Consider the following 23,859-nt stretch of genomic DNA (forward strand, 5'->3'; position numbering starts at 1 on the left):
CCGTCGTGCTGGGATGTGAGGCTGTACGTGTGGACTTCAAATGGGCGATGCGCACAATTCGGTCTCGGGCGTGTCCGTCAAAGCAGGGTCGTGTGCCGCAAGAAAGACCGATGTTATGATGTAATAAGCTTCATATGTGATGTTGGATGGTGGCAGATACAACGGAAGATGTCAGTCCAAGCTTCCTCATCGTCAGCTACAGTTTCACTAAATTGTGGCAGGCACCGAGTGTTTGGATGGTGGTGAGTTCACTTGACGATCTTGGATCCACATGGGCGGAAGTGTGTCTCACACGTGATAGGCTCGACGCGCTCTCACGTTTTCATGTTAATGTTTTGCATGTGAAGACAGGTCTTGAATATCAGATAGATTCCATTCAGCAAACATTATATATATCGTAGCACAAGTCAGCATGACGCATCAAATGCGTCCAAGGAGCCCCAAAATGGTATACGCTATGTCGGGCAAAAGCCATCATAAGAACATTACGCCGCCGCTGCCTGTACAGCCCCGAGATTACCAGTCAACCCCTGATGGTCGACTCTTAATTATACGCGCCTGAGCCAGCGACGGTTGGCATAGGCCAGTCGTCTTCGGTGATGCTCGACCAGAACACCCAAATCATTACTACTGATAGGAGGGTGAAGAGGGTTGAGAAGAGACCTCCGTTGATCTTGCCGTCGGTGCCGTTGCAGATGTGGACGCTGATGACATATTGGAAGATTTGGCTGATGGCGAAGAGGAGAGCAGCAGCAAGCAGATATACTGGGATGAGTTAGTATGAGCTGTATTCAAGATTTGATAATTCCTTACGCATTGGCTTGCGCTCACCGAGAATGCGCAGCACCAGGAAGGCCTCCAGACAGAAGAAGATGACGATGAAGACTAGTGGTACGAGTTGGTAGAGGGTGTATAGCGCGTAGGCTTGGTTTGGCACAAAGCGGGTGTCCTCCCAGTAACCCGTCCAGTTGAGTCCAGTATCGAGGGCGATATAACCGGTTCCGATGAAGATGATAAGCGACGAGATTAAGAGGAGACCGATGGATACTGCCGTGCCGTCGTCAAGTAGTTGGTAGCCAACGGCGCCGTTGAGCATGAGGATCCAGGACGTGGCGGTGATGGCAGCGATGTGGATAGCGACAAAGACCTGTAGCGAGATTAGACTCTGCATTCCGACATGCAGGACTGAGTACATACAATGCGCACAGTGCTGTTGAGGGGGAATCCGCCAATAGTAAAGATTTCGCAGATGGATATGACGATGTAGCCGAGGAGGAAGAGCTGCATTTCTCTGCGAGTTGTTAGCCGTGCAATCTCAATGCGCATGGATGAGTGCGCACCTTCGTCCTACAGCAGCCTTCTTTCTTTGCGATCTCCATAGCAGGAACAGGGTGGTGAGGATTGCAATACCGCAGATGATTATGGATCCTAGTGGTGTGAGCAAAACATCATCACAATGCGCATATGCTTCGTACCCAAATTGTGCAGCCGGTCACCTCCACCCACAGGGAAGCCTTGCAGGGTACAGCCATCTTGCCATCCGTTGTTGTCTATTGTCGAAGCTGGGTTGAAGAGCTGTGGAGCATGGGTTAGCGTCGCGTCGACGAACAATGGGCGGGCAAAGGGGTGCAGCGATCGCAACATACATAACAAACTGTAGCGCGTTAGTATAGACAACAAGATAGGTATCGTGAGTTTGTTTTACCCGGCAGAGTTGACCAGCTGTTTCCAGAGTCCCGACAAAAGTCATCGAACTTGCCGTATCTTGACATGTCTTTTTCGTTTCGGGCAGCGGAGCCTCAGCCTTGCCTTTAGGTGCCCTTTGTTGTGGGGAGCAATCGTTATCAGGCTGTGAGCGCTGCGATAGATAGCGAGGGAGATTGGCGCAACCACGATAGGAAGTGGAGGTGAAAGCGGATCGAGAGGTGATTGCGGCGGAGAGAGATGATGCGCTGCAGCGTATGTGGTTGTGGCTGGGGGAGCTTCCTTGAAACAATGCACGAAGCCAAGCCTTCCAGCTTTCGATGTCTGGTTACCAGGGCGTGCGGGCGGGTGATTTTGTGGCTGCACAATCTCACTGGTCCCAAATCGTCTCTCTCCGCTAAGCCAACCCCCTGCGAAGGATGGCCTGAATTGGGTTTTGCGACAGCGATTATAGTGAGGGATGCCCGGCGACAGTTCTAGAAACACACAAAGCGAATCTCCTCCGGCCCTCGTCAGAAGCAAGAAATGAGGAACCACGATGCCGAACAAACACGTTAATCTCAGACGTGCCCAATCAGAGGTAGCGCATAGACGGCGCTAGTACGTTTGAGAAAGGGGGCCCGTAGATCAATGTGCATCCAGCGGCAGAGCGCCATGGGCCTTGATGTGTCAAATCCAGCATGACGCACAACGACTCTACCGGTGGTACAATGGAGTCATTCGCTGTATTGACTTGCCCTTGCTGCGTCGTTGCGCTCCTCGACTCCCGACCCTCCCTGCGATACACAACTCTAATACACAACTCTATTCCAGCCACTGCTGACCTCCATCATTGACCGCCGTGTTTGTATCCAGGTTTGCCTGGGGGCCGCGAGAGCTGCGTGTTTCGTCCTCGAAGCGAAGCTGCAGCTTGTAAACGTCAGGAGGGTCTCCGGCGCCTACTGTGTCGATTGGATGGGCCTTGACAGTTTTCTGTTTCAACGCTAGTAACTATAGTAACTCGACGATAGGTTTGGGGGAGATTGGAAACGCGTGAACGCGTTGGGTATATTAAATACTTTGAGCACGAGCACCTGCGATCAAAAACAAGTCTAATCCATAATCATTATCATCATCATCAAAAGCAGCCGCGTTATACATAGTATACACTGAAGAAAAGCACCTATTTTGGCAGTCTCCACGAGCCCACGTTTTACGCGCGAAGCGAAGCATGCGAGAACGTGTCGGTGCCCTGCTATTTGATCATCACGAGAACTGCACCATGTGGCCCTGCGTCTCGGCCTACACGTCGTCCCATAGCCTCGTGCTTCTTGTTGCGGCTTAGTCAAGACTGCATCCTTCTCACTACACGAATATCCACACACCGCATGCGTTGTGCGAAGTTGATCGCGGCTATCTTTCCGCTTTGCAGTCAGTCTCCACGCGGGGCTCCAATCGTCGAGACCAAGACCCCAACGTGACCCGCCTCCACTCCAGGAAGGCCCCGTACATGGCGGAAGGTTGGTGGTGCACTTTTAGTCGGCCCCTTCAAGGCGTAGTGTGAGCCTCGTGAGCTACTGTGCCGGAGTCTTGTGCTGCACCGCGGGATCTAAGGGTAGCTGTCAAGCCATGTTGTCAACGGCAGGCGATTGTGATGGCGAGAACATGGCGATGCGTGCATGTCCATCAGGCTTAGGCAAGATAACAAACAAAGGCCGTCCTGTGCGTGTACATCATCGTGCATGACACGCCGCGCACTCGACAGCAGCTCCAATCGCAGCATGTTCGGACCGAGCAGGAAGAAGCACCATTTCCCGCCAAGTGCCCCCGGCAGCGCAGCCCGGACAGGGACCTACATTCGTTCGCATGCACTGCAGCTCCAGCATCTCTGATCACGAAGCGCTATCGTGCCCACTGTCTTTTTCCACTGTAGCCCAATGTGACCGAGTTTCTCACCGCTCTTGCGCTAGCTTTACCACATCCCTCGTCTCGGCTGCTTGACCCTGTGACGTGCCCCCAGCGAGCCGCCTTTTCGTTCCTTCTCCCATCCACCCACCACCTTGGAGTCGGGCTGCTCCCTAACAGCCGGCCACCTTCACCATTCCTTCCTACTCGAACAGCAACAGGAGGCCTGCCAACATCCCGCTCCACAACCTTTCGTCCTCTGCCCGTCCGCGAGACCACGATTCCGCTTATCTGCTCGACGACCACGATAAGGACAGCGCGCGGTCCTCGTTTGACACGCCGTCCTCCGACTCCGACCTTTCCGTCTGGAGCGACACTGGTGACCTCGTCGACCAGCTAGCTGACCGGGAAGATCCGCTCCGCATCAACCTCGAAGCCGGCAACTCATCGAGGCCAGGCAAAAAGCAAAAGCGAGCTCGCTTTGCCTCCCAGGACCTGCACGAGAAGAGCTCCCACGGCCTTCGTCTGGAAGACATTGAGATACCTGACCCGGGACCACGAACAATCTCAAAGGCAGAGAAGATACTAGCCCAAATCATGGCACCCAACGATGGGCCCTCCCGTATCCACGGGTTACACGGCAAGAAGCTGATGTATGCAGCACAGATTCCAACTCTGGGTGCTCAAGCTAACAGCAATGCAACAGCTACTTCACAAGTGTCTTTGTATCATTAGGCGTCTTCCTGTTTGGTTATGACCAGGGAGTCATGTCCGGTATCATCACGTACGCCGTCGCGAACCCCTCCGCCCTTGACTGTATCTAACAACCTGACAGCGGTATCTACTTCAAGGACTACTTCAACCAGCCTTCCGCCGTCGAACTCGGTTCAATGGTAGCTATCCTCGAAGTCGGTGCCTTCATCTCATCGCTAGTCGTGGGCCGCATTGGTGATGTGATTGGAAGACGGAAGACCATCTTGTACGGCTCCCTCATCTTCGTCATAGGCGGTGCTCTTCAGACGTGCGCGACGGGCATTCCCATGATGCTTCTTGGACGAGTCATTGCTGGTCTTGGTGTCGGATCGCTCTCCACCATCGTTCCTGTTTACCAGTCCGAGATCTCGCCTCCCCACAACCGAGGAAAGATGGGCTGCATTGAATTCACTGGCAACATCACAGGCTACGCAGTCAGTGTGTGGGTTGACTACTTCTGCACTTATATCAAAAGCGACTGGTCATGGAGAGTCCCGCTCTTTATGCAGTGCGTCATGGGTCTTCTTTTGGCCGCAGGAAGCTTGCTCATTTGCGAGTCTCCAAGGTTTGTACCATGATCTCAGCCCCTGGAATCTGCTGACACATACAGATGGCTCTTGGACAACGATCACGACGAGGAGGGCATTGTAGTTATTGCCAATTTGTACGGAAAGGGCGATATTCACAACCCCAAAGCACGAGATGAATACCGAGAGATCAAGATGAACGTGCTGCTCCAGCGTCAAGAAGGTGAACGATCATACCCCGACATGTTCAAGCGATACTCCAAACGCGTCTTCATTGCTATGTCCGCCCAAGCCCTCGCGCAACTCAACGGCATCAATGTCATCTCGTACTACGCACCGCTTGTCTTCGAAGAGGCTGGTTGGTACGGTCGCCAAGCTATTCTGATGACAGGTATCAACGCCATCACGTACCTGCTATCCACCATTCCGCCATGGTACATTGTGGACACTCTAGGCCGCAGGAAGATTCTGTTGTCTGGAGCGCTTATGATGATGATTTCGCTCTCTGCCATTTCGTACTTCCAATTCCTGCAAGCTTCCTGGACACCCAACATGGTCGTCATATTTGTCATGATCTACAACGCCGCATTCGGATACTCTTGGGGTCCTATTCCGTGGTTGTACCCACCAGAGATCTTGCCTCTCAGCATTCGTGCCAAGGGTGCCAGTCTGAGTACCGCGACTAACTGGGCTTTCAACTGGCTGGTTGGAGAAATGACACCGATTCTGCAGGAGCACATCCAGTGGCGATTGTACCTTATTCACGCATTCTTCTGCGCAGCCAGTTTTGTCATTGGTAAGTTTGATCGAAAATGTGGGCTAAGGCGACTTACTGACTGTATCTAGTGTACTTCATCTACCCCGAAACTGCGAACGTTCGTTTGGAAGACATGAACTCTCTATTCGGAGACGCTACTTCAGTCATGCCCACTCCGGAAACTCTTGCGCAAGCCGAATCTCTCTTCAGCGGAGAAGGTCGCGGCTCTCCTGTGCCCTCGCTTGATATCCGAGGCGGACGCCGTGCGCAAGACGACGCGATCCCTGGACTCAGCATCGACCCCCCTGACATCGAGAGCGGCAATAAGAACATGGCCAAGGCGGATACCGAGAACGGGGACGGTCTTGGTGGCTGGATCAGCAACATGGTCAAGAGGACAAAGGGCAATGGCGAAGGCGATAGCTCGAGCGGAAAGTACAAGCAGGTCGGACAAGACGAGGACTAGAGCACACACGGTGTGTACGTTGACAATTCTGCATTTCCTACGTATATCTGCATCATCTAGACAGGCGATGCGCATGTTCCAATATCACGGGCCAATGGCTCATCGAGCGAAGTTTTTTGGGTTGGTAGAGTATGCGAAGCATATTTTGGGCGTTTGTTGTTTGTGTGTTGAGCAGGTTAGAGCAAGGCGTCTTCCACAAGACGAAATTACCATGTTTTTTCTCAGCATAGCATGATATAGGGAATAGGCTTTGGTGACGTGCATAATGATGGTCCTCCCCGGCTTAGCCACCTACTACTCTAGGCAGATTACCATTGCAACGGCACCTCGGAAGCGCGACTGGGTCCAGATGAATGGAATAGTGGGCTTCACGTGACGGATGTGAACAGGTGTCGCTTCTCCCGTGCCCTGATGCGGCGGCCGGGCTCTAGCTTCCTTTGCTCGTACTGTAGTCTAATTCGGGAACAGCCCACCTCCTCGATCTCGCAGCGCAGGAGATTCTTCCATTGCTCCCACCCCGTGAGCTTCCCTTTTATGCCTTCACTTGCTTTGGGCTTCTCTTCTACGGCCCACGGCCACTTTTAATTGATTCCCTTCTCTCGAGTCGTGTTGCGACCAACCGACCGACTGCATCGCGTAGTCGCTCAAGCTCCGTGGTACCGACCAACCGTTCACTACCAAATCCAGCCTCAAGCCACGAATCCCTTCCACCTTCTTCACGACGTCGCAATAATATCGGGAGACAACCAGGGACACAGCCACCGCCCATCACCATGGCATCGACTGCGCACACGACGGGCGCCGATGCACAAGCAGAGGAGCTGCGGAGGAGAAATGTAGCCGCGCCATCACAGGCCGCAGCGCCAATCGCTGCACTGGCACAAGAGAGGGAGAAGTCAAAGGACAAGGTACGCCGTCTTGTACAAGCCGCATCAGAGCTGTCAATATTCTGGTGGCTGCAGGGACTCGTTGCTAACCAAACCGCAGCCTTTCAGCGTCATCTCATTCCTGGACGACTACGAATTCATCTGGGCACCTCTTATATTCACCTTCTTCGCCTTCTTCACACGCATGTACAAGATTGGCCTCTCGCCAATCGTCACTTGGGACGAAGCCCAGTAAGTCCATCAACTCCGACGCATACATGACTAGTTCTGACTTGGTGCAGCTTTGGCAAGTTCGGTTCACACTACCTCAAGCGCGAGTTCTACTTCGATGTCCACCCACCGCTCGGAAAGATGCTCGTCGGTTTGTCCGGATACCTCGCAGGATACAATGGCTCGTTCGAGTTCAAGTCCGGAGAAACGTACCCCCCGGAGCTGAACTACACCTTCATGCGCCTCTTCAACTCGGCTTTTGGTGCTGTTTGCGTTCCCCTGGCCTACTTTACCGCCAAAGAATTGAACTTCCGCCGTCCGACCGTATGGTTCGTCACCCTGGCCGTTCTCTGTGAGAACTCGTACACCACTATCAGCCGTTTTATCCTCCTTGACTCTATGCTACTATGCTTCACCTTCACTACCGTCTTCTGCTGGTCCAAGTTCCACCGCCAGCAACATGATCCATTCTCTCCTGAGTGGGGTCTGTGGCTGATGCTTACCGGAGTTTCGATTGGTTGTGTATGCAGTGTCAAGTGGGTTGGATTCTTCGTCACAGCTCTCGTCGGATTGTACACCATTGAGGACCTCTGGCGCAAATTCGGTGACCTGAAGATGCCCAAGGTACGTGAGATTACCCATCGCCTGCTATCAAACTAACGTGTACAGATCGAGCTAGCCACGCATCTCGCTTTCCGCGTTTTCAGCCTGATCCTCATCCCCCTCGCCGTCTACATGTTCTCCTTCTACCTCCACTTCATCATTCTCGAAAACAGCGGTCCTGGTGATGCGCAAATGAGCTCTCTCTTCCAAGCCAACCTGCGAGGAACTGAGGTTGGCAAGAACAGCCCTCTCGAAATCGCATACGGTTCCCGCACCACGTTGAAGAACATGGGATACGGAGGCGGACTGCTCCACTCTCACGTCCAGACATACCCCGAGGGCTCTACCCAGCAGCAGATCACTTGCTACCACCACAAGGATGCCAACAACGACTGGTTCTTCTACCCCAACCGCCACGAGGTCGAGTACAAGCCTGAGGAGGAGCTCCGCTACCCTGGCAACGGTGACGTTATTCGTCTGATCCACGCCCAGACTGGCCGTAACCTCCACTCGCACCAAGTCGCTGCCCCTGTTACAAAGAGTGATTGGGAAGTTTCTTGCTATGGTAACACAACTGTTGGTGACACCAAGGACCATTGGGTTGTTGAGGTCGTACGCGACGCTGCTTCGAGGGACTACTCCAAGCTCCGGACGCTTACTACCGCTTTCCGTCTGAAGCACAAGGATCTGGGCTGCTACCTCCGCGCTGGCAATGTCAACCTACCTCAGTGGGGTTTTAAGCAGATTGAGACAACCTGTGTCAAGAAGAACAACCCTCGCGATGTTTACACCCATTGGAACATTGAAAGCCACACCAACGAGAAACTGCCGCCAGGCAACCCTGGTGACTACAAGTCTCCCTTCCTCCAGGACTTTATCCATCTTAATGTTGCTATGATGACATCTAACAACGCACTTGTGCCTGACCCCGACAAGCAAGACGACCTCGCCTCCAGTTTCTGGCAATGGCCCATCCTCCATGTCGGTCTCCGCATGTGCGGCTGGAACGATGACAGTAAGCATGCACCTCACTTTGCCCTAGTTCCGTTATTAACATAACCACAGTCGTCAAGTATTTCCTCCTAGGTAACCCCTTGGTCTACTGGGGAAGCACTGCCTCGCTAGGCATTTTCGGTCTTCTTCTCCTCTTTTATGTCGTCCGCTGGCAACGTGGATACAATGACTTGAAGCAATCGGACATTGACTTGTTCCACTACGCCGGTATCTATCCCATCATTGGCTGGGCTCTACACTACGCACCGTTCGTCGCCATGGGCCGTGTCACATATGTGCACCACTACTATCCCGCTTTGTGGTTTGCCATCATCGTCATGGGCTTCTGCTTGGACTTCACCACAAGGAAGTTGAACAAGCAGGTACAGTGGGGCATCTTTGCTGTACTGTACCTTGCTACCATCTTCCTGTACTGGCTGTTCAGGGCCATCTCCTTCGGTATGGTTGGACCTAGCAGCCAATGGAAACACCTCAAGTGGTTCGAGAGCTGGAGGATCACCGATTAAACTCTCTCTGCTCTATTTTGAGAGCAAAAAGGACGTTTGCTCTTTTTTGTAACAACATCTTCTTTTGCATCGGGCTTCTTTTGGTGAAACAGAGGTATCTAGGGTTATGGATATCAGGCTGGTGAAGGCATGCATCAAAGATTTTTTCAAGGCAAGGGCTAGCGAAGGTGTTCCTAGGGTGGAGTCTCTCTTTGGTGGATGATATAACTCTAGACATTTTAAAAGATCAATGTGATGATGCATTCTACTTCCCTCTGCTCGGCGGCTGTTGTCTACATGTGTGTTCTTGTTGAAAATGGATTGCCACGTTTGGTCGATATAGACGTCTCGAATAAAACTGCTTTGTAGTATTGATTTTTCTAGATCACAAGCACAGTGTAGAGTGCTTAAGACAGCTAAAATTACGGGACGATAACAGAATGGCCGCATGCTTGCGAAAGTGAAAGCCTTCAGACGCTGGGGAAAAAGAATGAAAACGTGTTGAAAACGTCTCTCGATCTACTTAGGAAGGTAGTTTCTGCGGCTCCTTTAGTCCTTTTCGTTCAGCAGCAACTTGTACGGAAACCTTCGCAACGCGTCGTATCTTCTGTCCCACCTCTCTCTCGATCCATGATTCAATCTATCAGGTCTATCAGCGTTATCGGACGACGCCGGACAACTAACTCACCGGACAGTACTTGAAAATGAGCCAAGCACATATGGTGGAGACCAGACAAATGCTTCCGGCGAGGAAGAACCAGCGCCAGTCGGGGTTGTCTTTCAAGATATCGACGTTCATGCCAAACAGGCTCTGAAAACAGCATCATCAATCTACATCAAGTTCGCGCAGGTCCGCATTGACTCACCGATGTAAACATTGCAGGGAGAAAGATGAACTGTAAGTGTAAGTAGCCTCGTCTAGTTGCTACAACAGCGAGGACCTCATACCGTTATCCAGCTCAGGCGCTTCGTGCTTGTAGCAATACTGATCGACCTATGAACATCGTTTATCGATACCCAGGCGAATTCCTTTGTAAAATGAGCTAACGGGGAAAGCCATTTGAAAATCTGGTCGAGGGAACATACCAGCTGCAGCAGATCTCTTACGGTCTGATCGAGCGCGTCGAGTCGCCCACCTATTGTAGTCGTGAAATCAGATAGCAGCATATCCACCTCATCGGAGCCTTGGTTTCCATTGTAGCGAGAAGAGTAGTTCGAAGCAAAGTTTTGAGCAGTCTTCGTTTGTTCCTTCAATATTTTACGAAGATCAGCCCATGTTCGCGCGTTTTGTGCGAGCCGAAATATAAGGTCACGGTCATTGCCTTCTTCCTTGAGTTGACTGATGCGCTGTAGATACAATTAGCCATACTAGAAATAGAATGACGTGACAGAGTCGTTGTAGTTGCCCACTCACACATTCAGTCAAATGCTGCTCAGCTAGGTCACAGGTTTGCAACCACACCTCTCGCAGGTGGGATAGAAATTGTGCAAAGAAATCGAGCCCATCCTTAGGAATGCTGCCGCTAGAAAGCATGCTGAAGTAATCCGTTGATCTACGCCCTGCTCTATCATTTGCATTTGAGGTTGATGATGTGCTCCATGTGATTCTACAAGTGCCTCGATCAGGCACCTTGAAGTGATTTTTGTTCGTCTTGTCGAAGCCAGCAGGGAACCAAATTGCGACCGAGAAACGAACCTTACCACTTCTGGAAGGACTTGAGACGGATGTCTCTAGCATGTTTGGCCGTATTGGCATGATGCAGGGATGTAGTTGGCCATTTGTCCAAGGCAATTCGTTGGCCAGCAGTCTTGCATGATTCTGTAAGCTCATTACTTCATTTAAAATCAGCCGTATGACTTACATGAGACGAGTCTCTGTCTTTGGTGCGTTATGCATCTGCCTGATCGTATCTGGAATCACCGCTGCTTCAATGAAACTCATAGTCTTCTTTCCACTCGGCTCTTGCTCCAGATGTACAGCGTCTGGTATTTTTCTGTCATACGAATCAAGCCACTCATCTGTCGTGACCCCAGTCGTGTCTGCAGAACTCTCAAGGAGCATGTCGATTATGTTGCAGCGTTTTCGTTTTATTGCTAGGCGTAATGCTGTATTACCTCGCTCATCTTTACAATCGACACTCGCACCAAACGATACCAAGTTCTTCGCTATGTCGAAGTGTCCAAGTATTGTTGCGGTGTGTAGGGCCGAGCGACCGAGATGGTCTCTGGTATCGACATTGTAGCCAGCCTCTAATAAGACCCCCACTAAAATTGCTTCCCCTTTCTGAACTAGTAGACGCAAGGTCACCACATCCTTTGCAATGAGCAATTCCATCACACCGTTGTCTCGCCGTTTTGCAGCTGACCACAGCCACGTTTGTTCGTTTTCGTCCAGGGCATTGATGTTCGCGGCGACAACATTGGGTTCAAGACGTTCCAACAACAGCTTTAACATCGGGATGTTGCCTGTTTGAGTGGCACAAGATAGCAGACCTCTGGGTATGTCTTTTGGGGTCTTGCCGAAGCCGGAACCGTTTAGAAGTTGCCTTACAATGCTTTCGTTGCGCATGTCCAGGGCTATGTGCAGCGGTGTAAATTGATCCTGGTCTGGCTCATGTACGAGAATTCCAGGCTTTTTGAGCAGGCATTCCACCACCTTATGATGTTCTTCTTGTACGGCTATAGATAGAGGAGTGCAGAGGTCTTGGTCTTGAACATTCACATCTGCACAATCCATAAGCGCAATGACACACTCGTCATGTCCACGAATCGCTGCTCTATGCAGTGGCGTTTGACCGTCCTTATCTCGAAGATTCACAATGGCCTCTATATTAGGAGTAGTCAGAAGTTCGTCTACCACACCTTTGTGCCCTCTTTCCGCAGCCAGATGCAGTGGAGTTGCATCATCCTCGTCCCGTGAACCTGGATCAGTGTCGTTATGCGCAAGTAACAGCTTCACCGCACTTCTGTGACCATGCTCTGCAGCTGCATGTAGTGGTGAGCCACGGTGACTGCCCTGACCATGACCTAACATGGTCTCCGATCCTGGTGTATGTAGTAAAACGTCTACCAAATCTTCATGCCCGTTTCTCGCGGCTAGGTAAAGTGGAGTTGAACGAGGCGACTTGCGTGGGGCTAAATCGATGTCGGCTCGTGCAAGCAATAGCTTGACTATCTCGATATGACCCCGCCTCACAGCTACATGTAGTGGAGTTTCATTACTACGATCTTGAGAGTTTACGTCGATGCCAAGACGTGCAAGCAATAGCACTAGTATCTTCGTAGAACCCTTGTCCGCAGCTACATGTAGTGGAGTTCCACCGCTATCATCTCGAGCATTCACATCAACGCCAGGATGTGCAAGCAGTAGTTTCACCATCTCTTCCAGGCCTTGAGTCGTGGCCAAATGTAGCGGTGTCGCTCCCCGTCGACTCTTTCTACGGACGTTCACATCCAGCCCATCTTGGTCAAGCAGGAGTCGAGTTATAGCGATGTTCTTGGACAGTACAGCCTCATGCAACAGTTTAAAATGACCACTAGGTCTATCGCTTATGTTGAATTTCCGCTTCGCAAGCAGCAATTCAACTAACCTTGCTTTTCCGATCGATACGGCCCACCACAGCGCTGTCCTGCCATCTGGGTCTATCATGGTTTTGTCCCATCCATCCATACTAAGCTGTAACTCCACTTCATCTTCCCTCCCATTTTTTGTGGCTAACCACAGCGGTGGGTGCTGATTGCTCCGGTAGGAGTCGACAGTACTACTTGTCACACTCTGTTCGCTTTCTGGTAAAGCTTTGGGGCTCATTCTGACGGGTGCCCTAAGTTGGTATATTGAGTTACAATATGAAGGTCTCCAGAGAGGTAAATGTACAGGTAGAAGGGCTGGAGCATAATAGTTCGCGATGCCCTGTGGCACGAAAAAAATGTCAGTCAGGCAACTGATGAGTCGCGAGATGTGCAACTAAGGCAGAGAGTCTCTTATATAGAGAAATTGAGGCAGTGTTAACATCGTTGTTGACCGGTGAAGAATGACGTAGGAGGGTTGCACAGCTGCGCCACGCTTTTAGGCGCCGACAATCTGACGTGACAGCCTTGTCCTCGCAAATCGGTACCGAGAGGGCTTAAGAGTGAAGCAGAGGATGCTGAGCTGTACGAAGGTATCGTTGATGTTGGGAACAATGACCCGACAGGCTTATTGTTGCTGTAGCCACGAGCAGGACTGCGATCGCGGTGGCATATTGAGTATACCTCAAGGTTCGACATGAATGAATGTGACATTGCGCTGGACTTTATAATCCTACATGTAATTTCACATCCATTACATACATATCCACTTCACTTCCAAACCTCCGCTGTGTCGCGTCCTCCTGTCTAGGACCTTGGTCCCGACATGACCAGCCCAGCCGCCGTCTCTCGGCTTTCCTCTTTCCACTCTTCTCATGAAGCCAAAATTACTCAGCCCTCAGTACCTCAGTACTCAGCTAGTCTCAACCTCCGCCCAATATTCCTGCGTATCACGTCGCGCTCGACGGGTTCGTTCTGCGCTCGATTGGCGTTGAGTGCCTGACGAAGCATTCCCGCATCGAAGAAGCCATCTATAATTGCGGAAGAAAACCAAGAATCAGCCAAAATGAAACAGATGGAAGGGAGGTTTGTGGGTAGAACGAAGTGGTGATGGGGAATGAAGTCTCTTGCAATGCTGCCCATGCTCTCGACAATGACTCGTGTTGAGAAAATGATAAGACGATAAAATGAGGTAAAGAGAAAAACAAAACATTAAGACGAATAAAAGATTGGTTTCCGCGCCGACTGCGGCACCTTCCTCGCCTTGACTGTCTTGACAACTGGAATAGGCTTATGCGGCGAACTCATCAAAACAGGCGTCATGGGTTTAAAAGGAGGAGAGTGAGGAGGCGTAGGCGGTAAACCGCCTATTCTTGGGAAAGGAGGTGTAGAAGGAGAAGAGGAACAAGAAGCATGGCTCGAGACTTCATCAAGGGAAAGAAGGGAAGGAGGGGAAGGGGGAGTCCTACATCCACCAAGACCGTCGTCGTCGTCATCGTCTACTATACTCTCTGCGGGCGTCTGTTGCTTGCCGCCGTCTCCTAGAATAATTCTGCCTCTGCTCTTGAGACGGCTGGCCAGGGGTCTGTCTTCTGCTTCGCGGGCACGGGTTGCGGTTTTATCGGCTGAGGTACCGCGGCGTTTGATTTGACGGAGGAGTTTGCGAATCTCCAAGAAGTAAGATTCGAGCGCGTCAATGTAGCGCGAAGTTTGGCGGTGCTTGGATGAGGCGCAAATGGAGATGCTGCCGTCTTTGATGATATAACCGATGCCAAATCCGTCGGCGGATGTTGGGCCGAAACCGAATTGACGGAGTGAAGGGTTGCCGCAATTTGAGGTAGAGAGAATGGTTTGGTTGATCTTGTCCCAGCCACTGTCGGCGAAGAGGGCGGGCATTGAGTGTTGCATTGGCGCTGGTGGTGGTGAGCTGGAGATGGAGTCGTTCTCCGATAGTACTGAGTTGCGGTTGGGTGATCCTACACCCGATGCATCAGCGCTAGATGGTCGCGTAGAGTCCCAGCCATCACTGCTAGCTGTGTCGTTTGACTCGTCGATGGCACGCTGCCAAATGCAGTATAGGGCGTAAAGATGTCGGTCAGGACCTTGGGCTTTGGAACAGATCTTTGTGTTCTCAGTGTGCTTCTGGCAAGCCTTTCGGAGTGCCTCGATCTTTTGCGTTGCGGGGTTCTCGCCCCAGAATGTTGTCAAAAAGTCGACTGACTCTTCCGTCACGGACCGAATGGCTTCCGTACGTCCATGGTAGTAGATCTTGGTCATGGCGGGCTCATATACGCACTCTATCCGTCCATATAAACCATAGTACGCTGCCTGGAAGGCCATCTGAACAAAAGCATCAGGAGAGAAACCCATCGAAGTCATGAAGTTCTTTCCATAGTGAGGAAACTCTAGGGTCGCAAACTCGTTCTGTTGGATAAGATCTGCCAGGCGCGTCTCGGCAAAACGAAGTGCTGTGCTAAGTTCCGGCAACATGTCCCACTCAAGCTTATGGGGTGTTGTTTGTACGTCGCCGAAGCTATCTGGGTCGCGCTTCGCGGGATCAGGGCTCGAAGAAGCCCACAGACTTGGTGCACTACCGTTGATAGTCCTGGCAAATCGGAGGATAGTATCTGTGTATACGTCGGATGCAAATCTCAGCACTGTATGACCGTCCACACCGGTGTGTTCAAAGTTGATTCCAGCACTTCCGTTTTTGCAAACAATAATTTGCAGCTTGTCATACCAGCGATTGGTGCATGTCCCCACCTGAACACCGCGCTCAATCTTGCTCGTACCGCAAAGCATATTCATACAGAGATCGGCACCTGTTTGTGGCTCGGTGTAATCCAAACATAAGACGAAAAGTGCCGAGTCGACGATGTTGAGACAGTCAGAGTTGTTTGAACCTTCCTCCCTGTGCAACACATCGCGGAGACCTGCCCAGACCTTTCGGTTCTCCGTACTGAGCACACCTAGTGCTCCTTTGGCAGCATCCTGAATCGGTATCTCCTGTGCGTCTTCTACAATAACTTGGAGGTTGAGCGCAATATCCTTTTCTGTCATGATCAGGTCGTTGTTATCATCCAGAACATCGAACCAATAGAACTGGCCATAGCACATGACGACGATATGCTTGGACGTGGGGTCTTGACCGATCTGGCATCCATGCTCGGTGGGTATCCTAGCAGTACCAAACAGTCTTGAGTATTGGTACATGCACAACGGTTGGCCGCGGATGGTGTCAGGCGGTAGTTCTTCTAGACGAACAGCTCTGACAAACGACAGTGCCGAGACCACTAATGAGGCTGCGCGAGTGACCTGGTTGTTGCGAGCTGGGGTGGGATCATCCTCCAGTAAGAAAAATGGGTTTAGATTAAGTACCACCGGGTTGTCAAAATTCAGATATGAATCATACCCTAGCGATAGGTCAGCGTATGATGCATGGATATGAATGACACTTTCAACTATCAATCACGAAACCACCTCTGATACTGCTCACTCCTGTCGTCTGAAATACAAGGCATGTACTTACAGAACTGCTCGATGTAGTTGTTCTTTCCACTAGCGTATTTCTTCAACTTTTCCTGAAGCACTGGTCCATCTGTCTTGAGGAAGTCCTCTACGGAATGAACCGTGTCGCTGTGTTCCTTTGGTGATTGCAAGGGTTTGAGAGCAGCGATGTATTTCTTACACGAACTGTCTAGCTCTGGGATGGGAAGTTTCGGAAGACTATCTTCGTGTGCGAAGGTAATGCCTGGTCTCGAGTTTGGGTTGGTATGGCTTGCTAACGGTGCCTGTGCCTCTGCAGAGTGAGACTGTGTGCTGTTCTTTGCGTTCTCCAACGAGCGAGTGGCATCGTTGCCTTCTGAGCCAGACATCTTGGATGCTTTGACTAGTGTGTCCTCAAGGGACGACGGTTGGGTAAAAGTGCGGACTGCCATGACGAGTGTGTCAGTTACGCGTAGAGAGGAGAGATGGAGGTGGCAATATTGAGATGCCGCAAGGCACTGCGATAGAAATAGTGACAGTCCTGAAGACAGTAGGCCGGCATGGGTACTCAAAGTTCGCGAAGAGGCATCAAGGTACTTGGGAAGGGAAGCTTCTTATAAGACTCGAGACGAATGGGGAAAGTATGTCTGGGGCGGGTCCACACGACAACTGGGCATGTGAAACGCGCGATAGGCTTTGTAATAAACAGACAAGGTGATGCAAGTATGCCGCTCAGGTAGCCGACCGCTGACCCGGAACGTGACGCGGACCATGGCAGACCAGAGAGGTGAATGACCCGATGGGGTGAACCAACGAAAGGCCCATGCAAGGAGAATGCAACTTACACAGTAGCGTCAAGCCCTAAATGAGGTGCGAATAGTTTGACGTCTTGTCCAGTTCTGAAAGCTAAATGAAGCTGCTGTCGCTGCTGTAGTCAATGTACACTCTTGCGCAACAACTTACTGTACTCCAATGGGCGTTATTGTGCTCTCCAAGATGCAGCGGGACAAGGATGTAGGACCGGAAAAGATGAGCCGTGGTGGAAGCACAGCAAATGTCAGAGAGACTCGGTCGTGAGGATACGGTAGGCGCGCAAGGCTGCTCCCGAGGTGTACTAGTGGGCCTGTTAGAAAGCAGCTATCTATGTTACGGACGAGTGGAAGCGTCGGCGGTAGCGCGAACTTATAAAGGACACCCACCGTCGCATAGGTGGTCCGGTTAATCGGAGAAATATGCTTGGGCAGTTCTACGACAACGGTTACAAGGCACTCGCGTTGGATGGGACTATTGTGTAGCTACTTGGAGGATACTGCGCGCCTATGCGGTCATTGCTCACGAGCTCTACGTAGAGTAACCTGAGGCGTCGATGTCTGGGCCTAGTGCTGGGCGGGCTGGGATTGGGGGAGTTGGCTGATGTATGCCAACGTGTGGAGAAGCGGGGAGCAGGGTGTGACGTAGGACACGGACCATAGGAGAAACGGAAGACCCCCACTATAGCATTAGCGGCCAAGAGCTTCTCGAACATACGCGAACACATTTCATCACGCGTCAAGCACCCCACGGTCCACGTCTGTCCAACCTCTCCGTCCGTGACATTTGACCGAAAAGGCGAGTCCGGAACCGATTCGCGCGTGCCATCCGCAGAGCCGCGCAAATGCGACACTTTGGCCCATGACGGATCTGCTGCAGGTGCTGCCTGACTTCGACGCGAAACCCTACACCCATTTGCTGCCTTCGCTCGACAAGGCCCTGATCACCTCTAATGACCTGCTCACCCTTGACGCGGCCGACGTTGCCAAACGCGCCCAGCTGCCGGCCGCAGAGGTGAGGAAACTCGCAGATGCCGTGATAGCTGCTCTACACCACCAGCTGGGTTTCGGCGGAGAGGAAGCAGTCGGCAATTCTTTCCTTTCCGCATCGGGTAACCCGGACACGACCGAACAGGGCTGGACTTGTATAAGCACCTTGGATCAAGAGCTCGACGCTGCCTTGGGCGGAGGCATACCGCGCGGGTACCTGGTAGAGGTTACCGGTGAGAGGTACGTCAGTATGGGGTATTGTTTAACAAGACTATACTGACTGACTGCATTAGTGGTGCCGGTAAAACGCAACTACTCCTTACCTTGCTGCTAGCCTCACAATTACCGCCTCCCCAAGGTCTTGCCAAATCGGCAGTCTACATATCTACCGAGGCAATACTATCCACCACCCGTCTCGCCCAGCTGCTATCCTCCCACCCGGCCCTCGCTCCATTGCCCGCCGACCAGAAGCCCTCACTATCGCGCGTGCTGAGCATACAGACCCCAGATCTCGAATCACAGGAGCACATACTGCGCTACCAGCTACCCGTAGCCATCGAGAAGCATGACATCGGCCTTGTCATCCTGGATTCTGTGGCCGCCAACTACCGCGCTGAGTTCGAGAAGCAGGGTGCAGGGAATGGAGCTGCGGCTATGGCTAGACGAGGCACACAGCTTGTACAGCTAGGTGAACTACTAAGAGAACTCGCGCGCACAAAAGGCATAACTATCGTCGTAGCCAACCAGGTTGCCGACCGATTCACAAAGGCGCCGTCTGCTGTATCCTCTAATACTGCTTCACGAACAGCATCCACCAACAGCCAAGGCACTGTCCGTGCAACATCAAATAACAGCCAAGGAGACAATTCAGACAACACGACTCACGCAATCGAGCCAGCCTCTCAAACCGCTGAAACCCTCGTCCTCTCCCCCGACCCCCTCGCTCTCGACCACCAACAACGCTGGTTCACCGGCTGGGGCGACTCGCAATACGAACAAGCTCACGTGCAAAAAACACCTTCCCTCGGCCTCGTTTGGACAAACCAACTCGCCTGTCGCATCGTCCTTAAAAAGACGCCCGTCTTCGCCAGCAGAGGACCTCTGATCCATACCGTCAACGGCCAGGATCAGTGGAACGACGCAGAGGAAAACCATATATCCAAGTGGCGACGCTGGTTCAAGGTTGTGTTTGCGCCTTGGGCTCCGCCGTCGGAAGGGAGAGGCGTCGAGTTTGAGATTCTAAAGAGTGGAATCAGACATGTCGATAAAAAAGAAAAGACATAATAAACAATATATACATATACAACACAACCAGCCTTGTCGCACAAAGTCCAGACCTTACTTTTCCACAGATTCACGTCCCTCGTTACACATGTCGATCCCAGTAATGGAGGAAAAAAAAAAGAACAATACTTCAGACCTCTCATGTATCTTTGTCTTTCATTTTTTTTTGTTCTCGCTAGAAGCTACTACTACCACATATAAATAAAAGGGGGTATAAGTGACAAAAGACAATACGTCTATACATCCTCACGCAATACAAATGCCACCAAACCTGCGCTATGCTGAACCAAACCCGATTCTCCGAGCCTACAAAATGCGTAATGAAGAGAAAAGAGACGAGCACGCTATCCGAGGAGCCAGTCATTGTCGTCATCGTCGTTGGGGGACGCGGCACTCCTACCGTTGCGACTCCGCTCGGCGACGGCGAGTACCGTGTCCCTGTTCCTGCTGCTGCTGCTGCTGCTGCTACCTCCTGCCCTGTGACTCATTAGCTAGATGAAGGGTACACGAGCCCGTGCAAAGGAACAAGGGGAGCTAACGTACTAAGACGCTTCCGCCACCAACAACAGCTCTTTGCTTTCCGAGCCAGCCCTTGGGTGCTTCGCTGCGTCTTTGCAGGATAACGGTATTGCTAAGGAGGCGTTGATTCATGTCATACCACATGCTCTTTACGAGGGCGTTTTCGCGTCGCAGGTTTTCGACTTCTTGTTGTAGTTCGACCTGTGTTTGTTGGCATTTGTTGTAATAAAAAACACAAAACTACCATATCCATGGTTGCCAGGCTGCTGAACGCGAGATAGAGGGGACGCGACATACCGAGCCCTTCTCAGAGGTCTCCTTCCGCGCGACTTCGAGCTGCTCGCGGAGGCTGCTAGAGGTGGTGAGTTGGTCTTGGAGGTCCTGGGTCCTTATTAGCAAAAGCGTGATTGCATTAAATTAGAGTACATGAGAGAAAAGGGGTTTAAAAGTCAATGTGAAAAGTATGCGTATACTCAGGCAGCCAGGCCGAGGACAAACTTGCCACACAGTCATTCGACGATTGAATCGTCGACTTGGTCCTCCGCTTTGGCGAGACTAGCTGCGCCATGCGGCCCCACGTGGTTTGCCCCGTCCCAGCTGTTGAAGTAGACATTTCCGACATAGATTTATCCTTGCTTAGATGATTCTTGTACGGCGAAGTCGGCGAGACGAGAGTAGCTGCATTGGACGATGGCCCGAGCTGTCTCTTCATTGTCGAAACCGCTGCATCGAATGCTGAAGAAGACTTGCTATGAGATGCCTGTCTGGCACTTACCTTCTTTGCCTTTTCTAGGGCTGCTTCGGCGGACAATACCGTCTCCGCAATCTCCGTACTCGTGGTATCTAGCGTTTGTGGTTGTACTTCTGGTGGTGCTTTAATGACGGACTCTATTCGTTCACGCATCTGCCGTATAGTCTCGACCCTCTTAAGCTCGAGAAGCTCTGGCGGGAGGTTTTGGCGGTCGAGCAGCGCTGCTCGAAGAAGACCTGACTTTTCTGCATTCGCAAGCTCGAGCTCTCGTAGTCTGTCGTTGGTCCTTTCTTGCAGTACTAGCAGGCGCTCTTGTTCCTTTTGAATAGCAGTTGACCGTGTATCGTCGTCGATGTCGGATTCTGGCAAAGTTAGCACAATCTCATAGATTTATTGCGACACGTACTCCTGTTAAGCTCATTGCGAAGTTCCGCCATTTGTAGGTCTTGCTCGCGCAACCGGCGACGGAGCTCCTCGAGCTCGATTTGAGCCGACGTTAGCTTTTCGTTCTGTTCCAGGAAGGGTTTCTGGCTGTTCTCGTCCTTTTCCGCCATCATGTCAGACCGTAAACCGAGGTTCTCTTGCATCTGCTTAAGAGTTTCGCTTTCTAGCGACTTGAGACGAGCATTGAGGATATCCACTCTCTGTTGCAGAGCAATAGCGTCTGCGCTCACCCGTCCATCAGACACTGGCTTCACCTCAGTATCTTGCTCGTCTTGTGTGAGCTCGTCCTCCAGGCTATCACCACGGTCTGCGTGATTCGATGACTCTAGTTCACGTATGCGTTCTTCGAGCTCCTGTTTGGCGTCTTCTGCCTTGTACTGTAGTTCGCGGGTCTGTTCCAATTGCTTCATGAGAAGCAAGTTCTCATGCTCGACTCGTGTACGCTTGCCCTTTTCTTCAAAGATGGCCTGCTCGCCATTGGCAAGCGTCTGGCCGTTCTCCTTGATGATGTTCTGCAGGATGTCGTTACGCTCCTCGACTTGTTCAAGCTGGGCTAATCGTTCGCGAGCCTGTTGGTAGTCTTCCCGGAGCGTCTCGAGCTGCTTGGTTTCCTTGGTGAGAGACTCGATCTTCTTTTTCAGGTTCTCGTTAGCTTTGGCCTTCTGGCTCAGCTCATCACGCTCCGCCTTGACGAGTTGTAGCTGATCACGCAGGTCCTGCTTGGACCCTTCCTCGCCCTCCAACCGATCAAGACGTCGCTTCTGGCTTTCCATAATTTCTCTCGTGTGCACAAGGTCTTGTTCGAGCTGATCAATGTATTGCCGGTCGCGCAGCAGGTCGTTCCGTAAGTTTTCGACATCGTCTGATTGAGCTCGTTGTGCCTGGCCGGCTCGGACGTCGAGATAGGCAGTTGCCTCGGCGACTTCCTCCTCGAGCTTTGCTATCCGTTCTCTTGAGACCTTGAGCTCGTCAAGTAGCTTTCCAACCTGGGCCTTCAGCGCTTGTCTATCCTTGTTTGCCTCGAATAGCTGTGCCTCCTGCTCCAATTCGTTCCCTGCGGGCGGCGGTTGCCCAGACATGGCTCGTGTGGGCGTTCTATACCCTGTGGGAACTGGATCTGAAGTCAACTCTGCATCGACGCCTAATTCTGACATGCGCTGATCCAAGGCCTGCATCTCTTGTATGGCTTCAGCAATGGTCTCGGCCGTCTTTTGGCCTAGCTTTGGCATGACTTGTAGCATCCGCTGATTGCTCCGTGGCGAGAAGCATGCGGCCAGCAGCACGGCCATGGTGAGCTTTGCAACAAGCATTGTGGATCCATCCCGCGCGCCGGCCTTTAGGTCTGGTATCATGCGTTTGGTGAGAACGGGCAGCTGCTCGCATTCTTCGCGTATGTACGTCGAGGTTGTGCGTTCGATGTATTTGAGGTTCTGCCATCGCGGTATCCAATTGTCTGATTGGCGGCGGTGGTTTTCTTCGAAATTGGGCAGAGACTCGTTAAAGTAGTCGGCGTCAATGTCGGCGAGGATCTGCCAGAGTATCTGGCCGTCCTCGAGCTGGGTGAGTGATGTGATTCTGTGGGGGAGGTCGAAGGTGTTGACCTGGACGCGAAGTGTCAGCTATACCACTCGAGCCTATAGTGGGATGCATATGGAGACGCACCCAGTCGAGGAGAGCCTTCAGTAGCTCGGGCTTGAAGTCGTCCATGGTGGTGTATCGCGGGGCTTGGTACCCGCGTGTAGGTTTGTGTATGCTAGTATCCGGTCGGAATAAAGTGAGTCGCAGTCATGCATCTCGAGTTCGCGTTTTTGCGTTGCGGTGAAGAGTACGTGCTCCACCAAGCACAGGCTGTTCCTTGCTCGAGGACGTGTCGCGCGTCGGTGAGGTTGGGGGTGATCCGACCGCTAAGCCGAAATACAGCACACTCCCGCGGCGACGTCGTCAGTCGTCGTCTACCGGGCCCTAACGTCGTGAATGGGTCGTACAGTGAGGGGCATCAACGTGACATTCACTAATGGCCTCGAGACAGACGGGACATGACGCGCATAAAGCCGCCGTTGTGCTGAGACGAATGCACGTCCGTAGGGGCTGCTATCCGCGGGGAAAGAGCCGCTGCAGGGTTCCACCATCTGATCACGATCTCAAAAGACATGCATCAAATCAATACAAACTCTACTGTACATGGCAACCGCAAAAGCAAAAGCACCAATACACTTTACAACCAACATTCTTGCAAACTCCATTCATACATCGTGAGGGCGAATGATCAAAGAAAAACGGCTTTGTCAATTTGAATCCCCTTTGCTCTCTGTCCTTCCCTCTCTCCGTCATGACCTCAGATCCCCACCTTGTCGTTCTGTGTAGTAACAATGCCATCCTCCTCAATCTCGCACTTGTACACATCGCTCAACGTCGACACCATTTCGAGAGCGGAAGCAGGGGCCTGGGCAGCGAAGCCCTTGATGATGTTGTATTCGTGGGTAATGACACCTAAAGCACTGTTGTTAGTACGGGCCTCCTGCAATCGTGCACGCGTGTACAAAGCCCATCTTACCCTTGGCCTGTCTAATGGCCTCCTTGCTCTGCTCCACAACCTCGTCGGGTGTGTCCTTTGGCCAGCTGATGATGACGGAGCGGTGAGGTGCGGCGGCCATGACCAAGGTAGCGAGGAGTGCAACAAGCAAGGAGAAGATGGCGAAGCGCATTGTGTCTGGTTTTG

The 23,859-nt window shown here is 51.9% G+C and overlaps 9 protein-coding genes across 9 annotated transcripts; 3 read left to right on the forward strand and 6 right to left on the reverse strand.

Moving 5' to 3' along the window:
- Positions 1 to 544: 544 nt before the first annotated feature.
- On the reverse strand, positions 545 to 1,772 carry GT037_003254 (uncharacterized protein; the record flags this gene model as incomplete). Its single annotated transcript, XM_038928301.1, has 7 exons — positions 545 to 765; positions 814 to 1,147; positions 1,198 to 1,291; positions 1,341 to 1,428; positions 1,476 to 1,575; positions 1,647 to 1,654; positions 1,706 to 1,772. 7 exons carry the CDS (start codon positions 1,770 to 1,772, stop codon positions 545 to 547), a joined length of 912 nt encoding a protein of 303 aa, XP_038789579.1.
- A 736-nt stretch (positions 1,773 to 2,508) lies between these two features.
- On the reverse strand, positions 2,509 to 2,844 carry GT037_003255 (uncharacterized protein; the record flags this gene model as incomplete). Its single annotated transcript, XM_038928302.1, has 2 exons — positions 2,509 to 2,687; positions 2,772 to 2,844. 2 exons carry the CDS (start codon positions 2,842 to 2,844, stop codon positions 2,509 to 2,511), a joined length of 252 nt encoding a protein of 83 aa, XP_038789580.1.
- A 468-nt stretch (positions 2,845 to 3,312) lies between these two features.
- GT037_003256 (high affinity glucose transporter) lies at positions 3,313 to 6,091 on the forward strand (the record flags this gene model as incomplete). The annotated part of the gene is made up of 6 exons (XM_038928303.1): positions 3,313 to 3,405; positions 3,769 to 4,241; positions 4,295 to 4,372; positions 4,424 to 4,906; positions 4,952 to 5,664; positions 5,715 to 6,091. The coding sequence occupies 6 exons, from the start codon at positions 3,313 to 3,315 to the stop codon at positions 6,089 to 6,091; spliced, it is 2,217 nt and encodes a 738-aa protein (XP_038789581.1).
- A 773-nt stretch (positions 6,092 to 6,864) lies between these two features.
- On the forward strand, positions 6,865 to 9,311 carry GT037_003257 (glycosyltransferase family 39 protein; the record flags this gene model as incomplete). Its single annotated transcript, XM_038928304.1, has 5 exons — positions 6,865 to 6,999; positions 7,079 to 7,209; positions 7,260 to 7,812; positions 7,858 to 8,806; positions 8,857 to 9,311. The coding sequence occupies 5 exons, from the start codon at positions 6,865 to 6,867 to the stop codon at positions 9,309 to 9,311; spliced, it is 2,223 nt and encodes a 740-aa protein (XP_038789582.1).
- A 502-nt stretch (positions 9,312 to 9,813) lies between these two features.
- Positions 9,814 to 13,098, reverse strand: GT037_003258 (uncharacterized protein; the record flags this gene model as incomplete). Its single annotated transcript, XM_038928305.1, has 7 exons — positions 9,814 to 9,930; positions 9,979 to 10,101; positions 10,157 to 10,186; positions 10,239 to 10,319; positions 10,377 to 10,637; positions 10,705 to 11,098; positions 11,153 to 13,098. 7 exons carry the CDS (start codon positions 13,096 to 13,098, stop codon positions 9,814 to 9,816), a joined length of 2,952 nt encoding a protein of 983 aa, XP_038789583.1.
- Positions 13,099 to 14,069: 971 nt separating this feature from the next.
- GT037_003259 (carnitine acetyl transferas-like protein) lies at positions 14,070 to 16,795 on the reverse strand (the record flags this gene model as incomplete). The annotated part of the gene is made up of 2 exons (XM_038928306.1): positions 14,070 to 16,270; positions 16,387 to 16,795. 2 exons carry the CDS (start codon positions 16,793 to 16,795, stop codon positions 14,070 to 14,072), a joined length of 2,610 nt encoding a protein of 869 aa, XP_038789584.1.
- A 1,219-nt stretch (positions 16,796 to 18,014) lies between these two features.
- Positions 18,015 to 19,426, forward strand: GT037_003260 (dna repair protein rad57; the record flags this gene model as incomplete). The annotated part of the gene is made up of 2 exons (XM_038928307.1): positions 18,015 to 18,382; positions 18,436 to 19,426. The coding sequence occupies 2 exons, from the start codon at positions 18,015 to 18,017 to the stop codon at positions 19,424 to 19,426; spliced, it is 1,359 nt and encodes a 452-aa protein (XP_038789585.1).
- Positions 19,427 to 19,770: 344 nt separating this feature from the next.
- Positions 19,771 to 22,847, reverse strand: GT037_003261 (uncharacterized protein; the record flags this gene model as incomplete). The annotated part of the gene is made up of 6 exons (XM_038928308.1): positions 19,771 to 19,917; positions 19,970 to 20,146; positions 20,243 to 20,326; positions 20,721 to 21,058; positions 21,103 to 22,741; positions 22,803 to 22,847. The coding sequence occupies 6 exons, from the start codon at positions 22,845 to 22,847 to the stop codon at positions 19,771 to 19,773; spliced, it is 2,430 nt and encodes an 809-aa protein (XP_038789586.1).
- Positions 22,848 to 23,475: 628 nt separating this feature from the next.
- GT037_003262 (uncharacterized protein) lies at positions 23,476 to 23,845 on the reverse strand (the record flags this gene model as incomplete). The annotated part of the gene is made up of 2 exons (XM_038928309.1): positions 23,476 to 23,630; positions 23,695 to 23,845. The coding sequence occupies 2 exons, from the start codon at positions 23,843 to 23,845 to the stop codon at positions 23,476 to 23,478; spliced, it is 306 nt and encodes a 101-aa protein (XP_038789587.1).
- Positions 23,846 to 23,859: the final 14 nt, after the last annotated feature.

Source organism: Alternaria burnsii, assembly GCF_013036055.1.
Source record: "Alternaria burnsii strain CBS107.38 chromosome Unknown 746, whole genome shotgun sequence".
Classification (NCBI taxonomy): domain Eukaryota; kingdom Fungi; phylum Ascomycota; class Dothideomycetes; order Pleosporales; family Pleosporaceae; genus Alternaria; species Alternaria burnsii.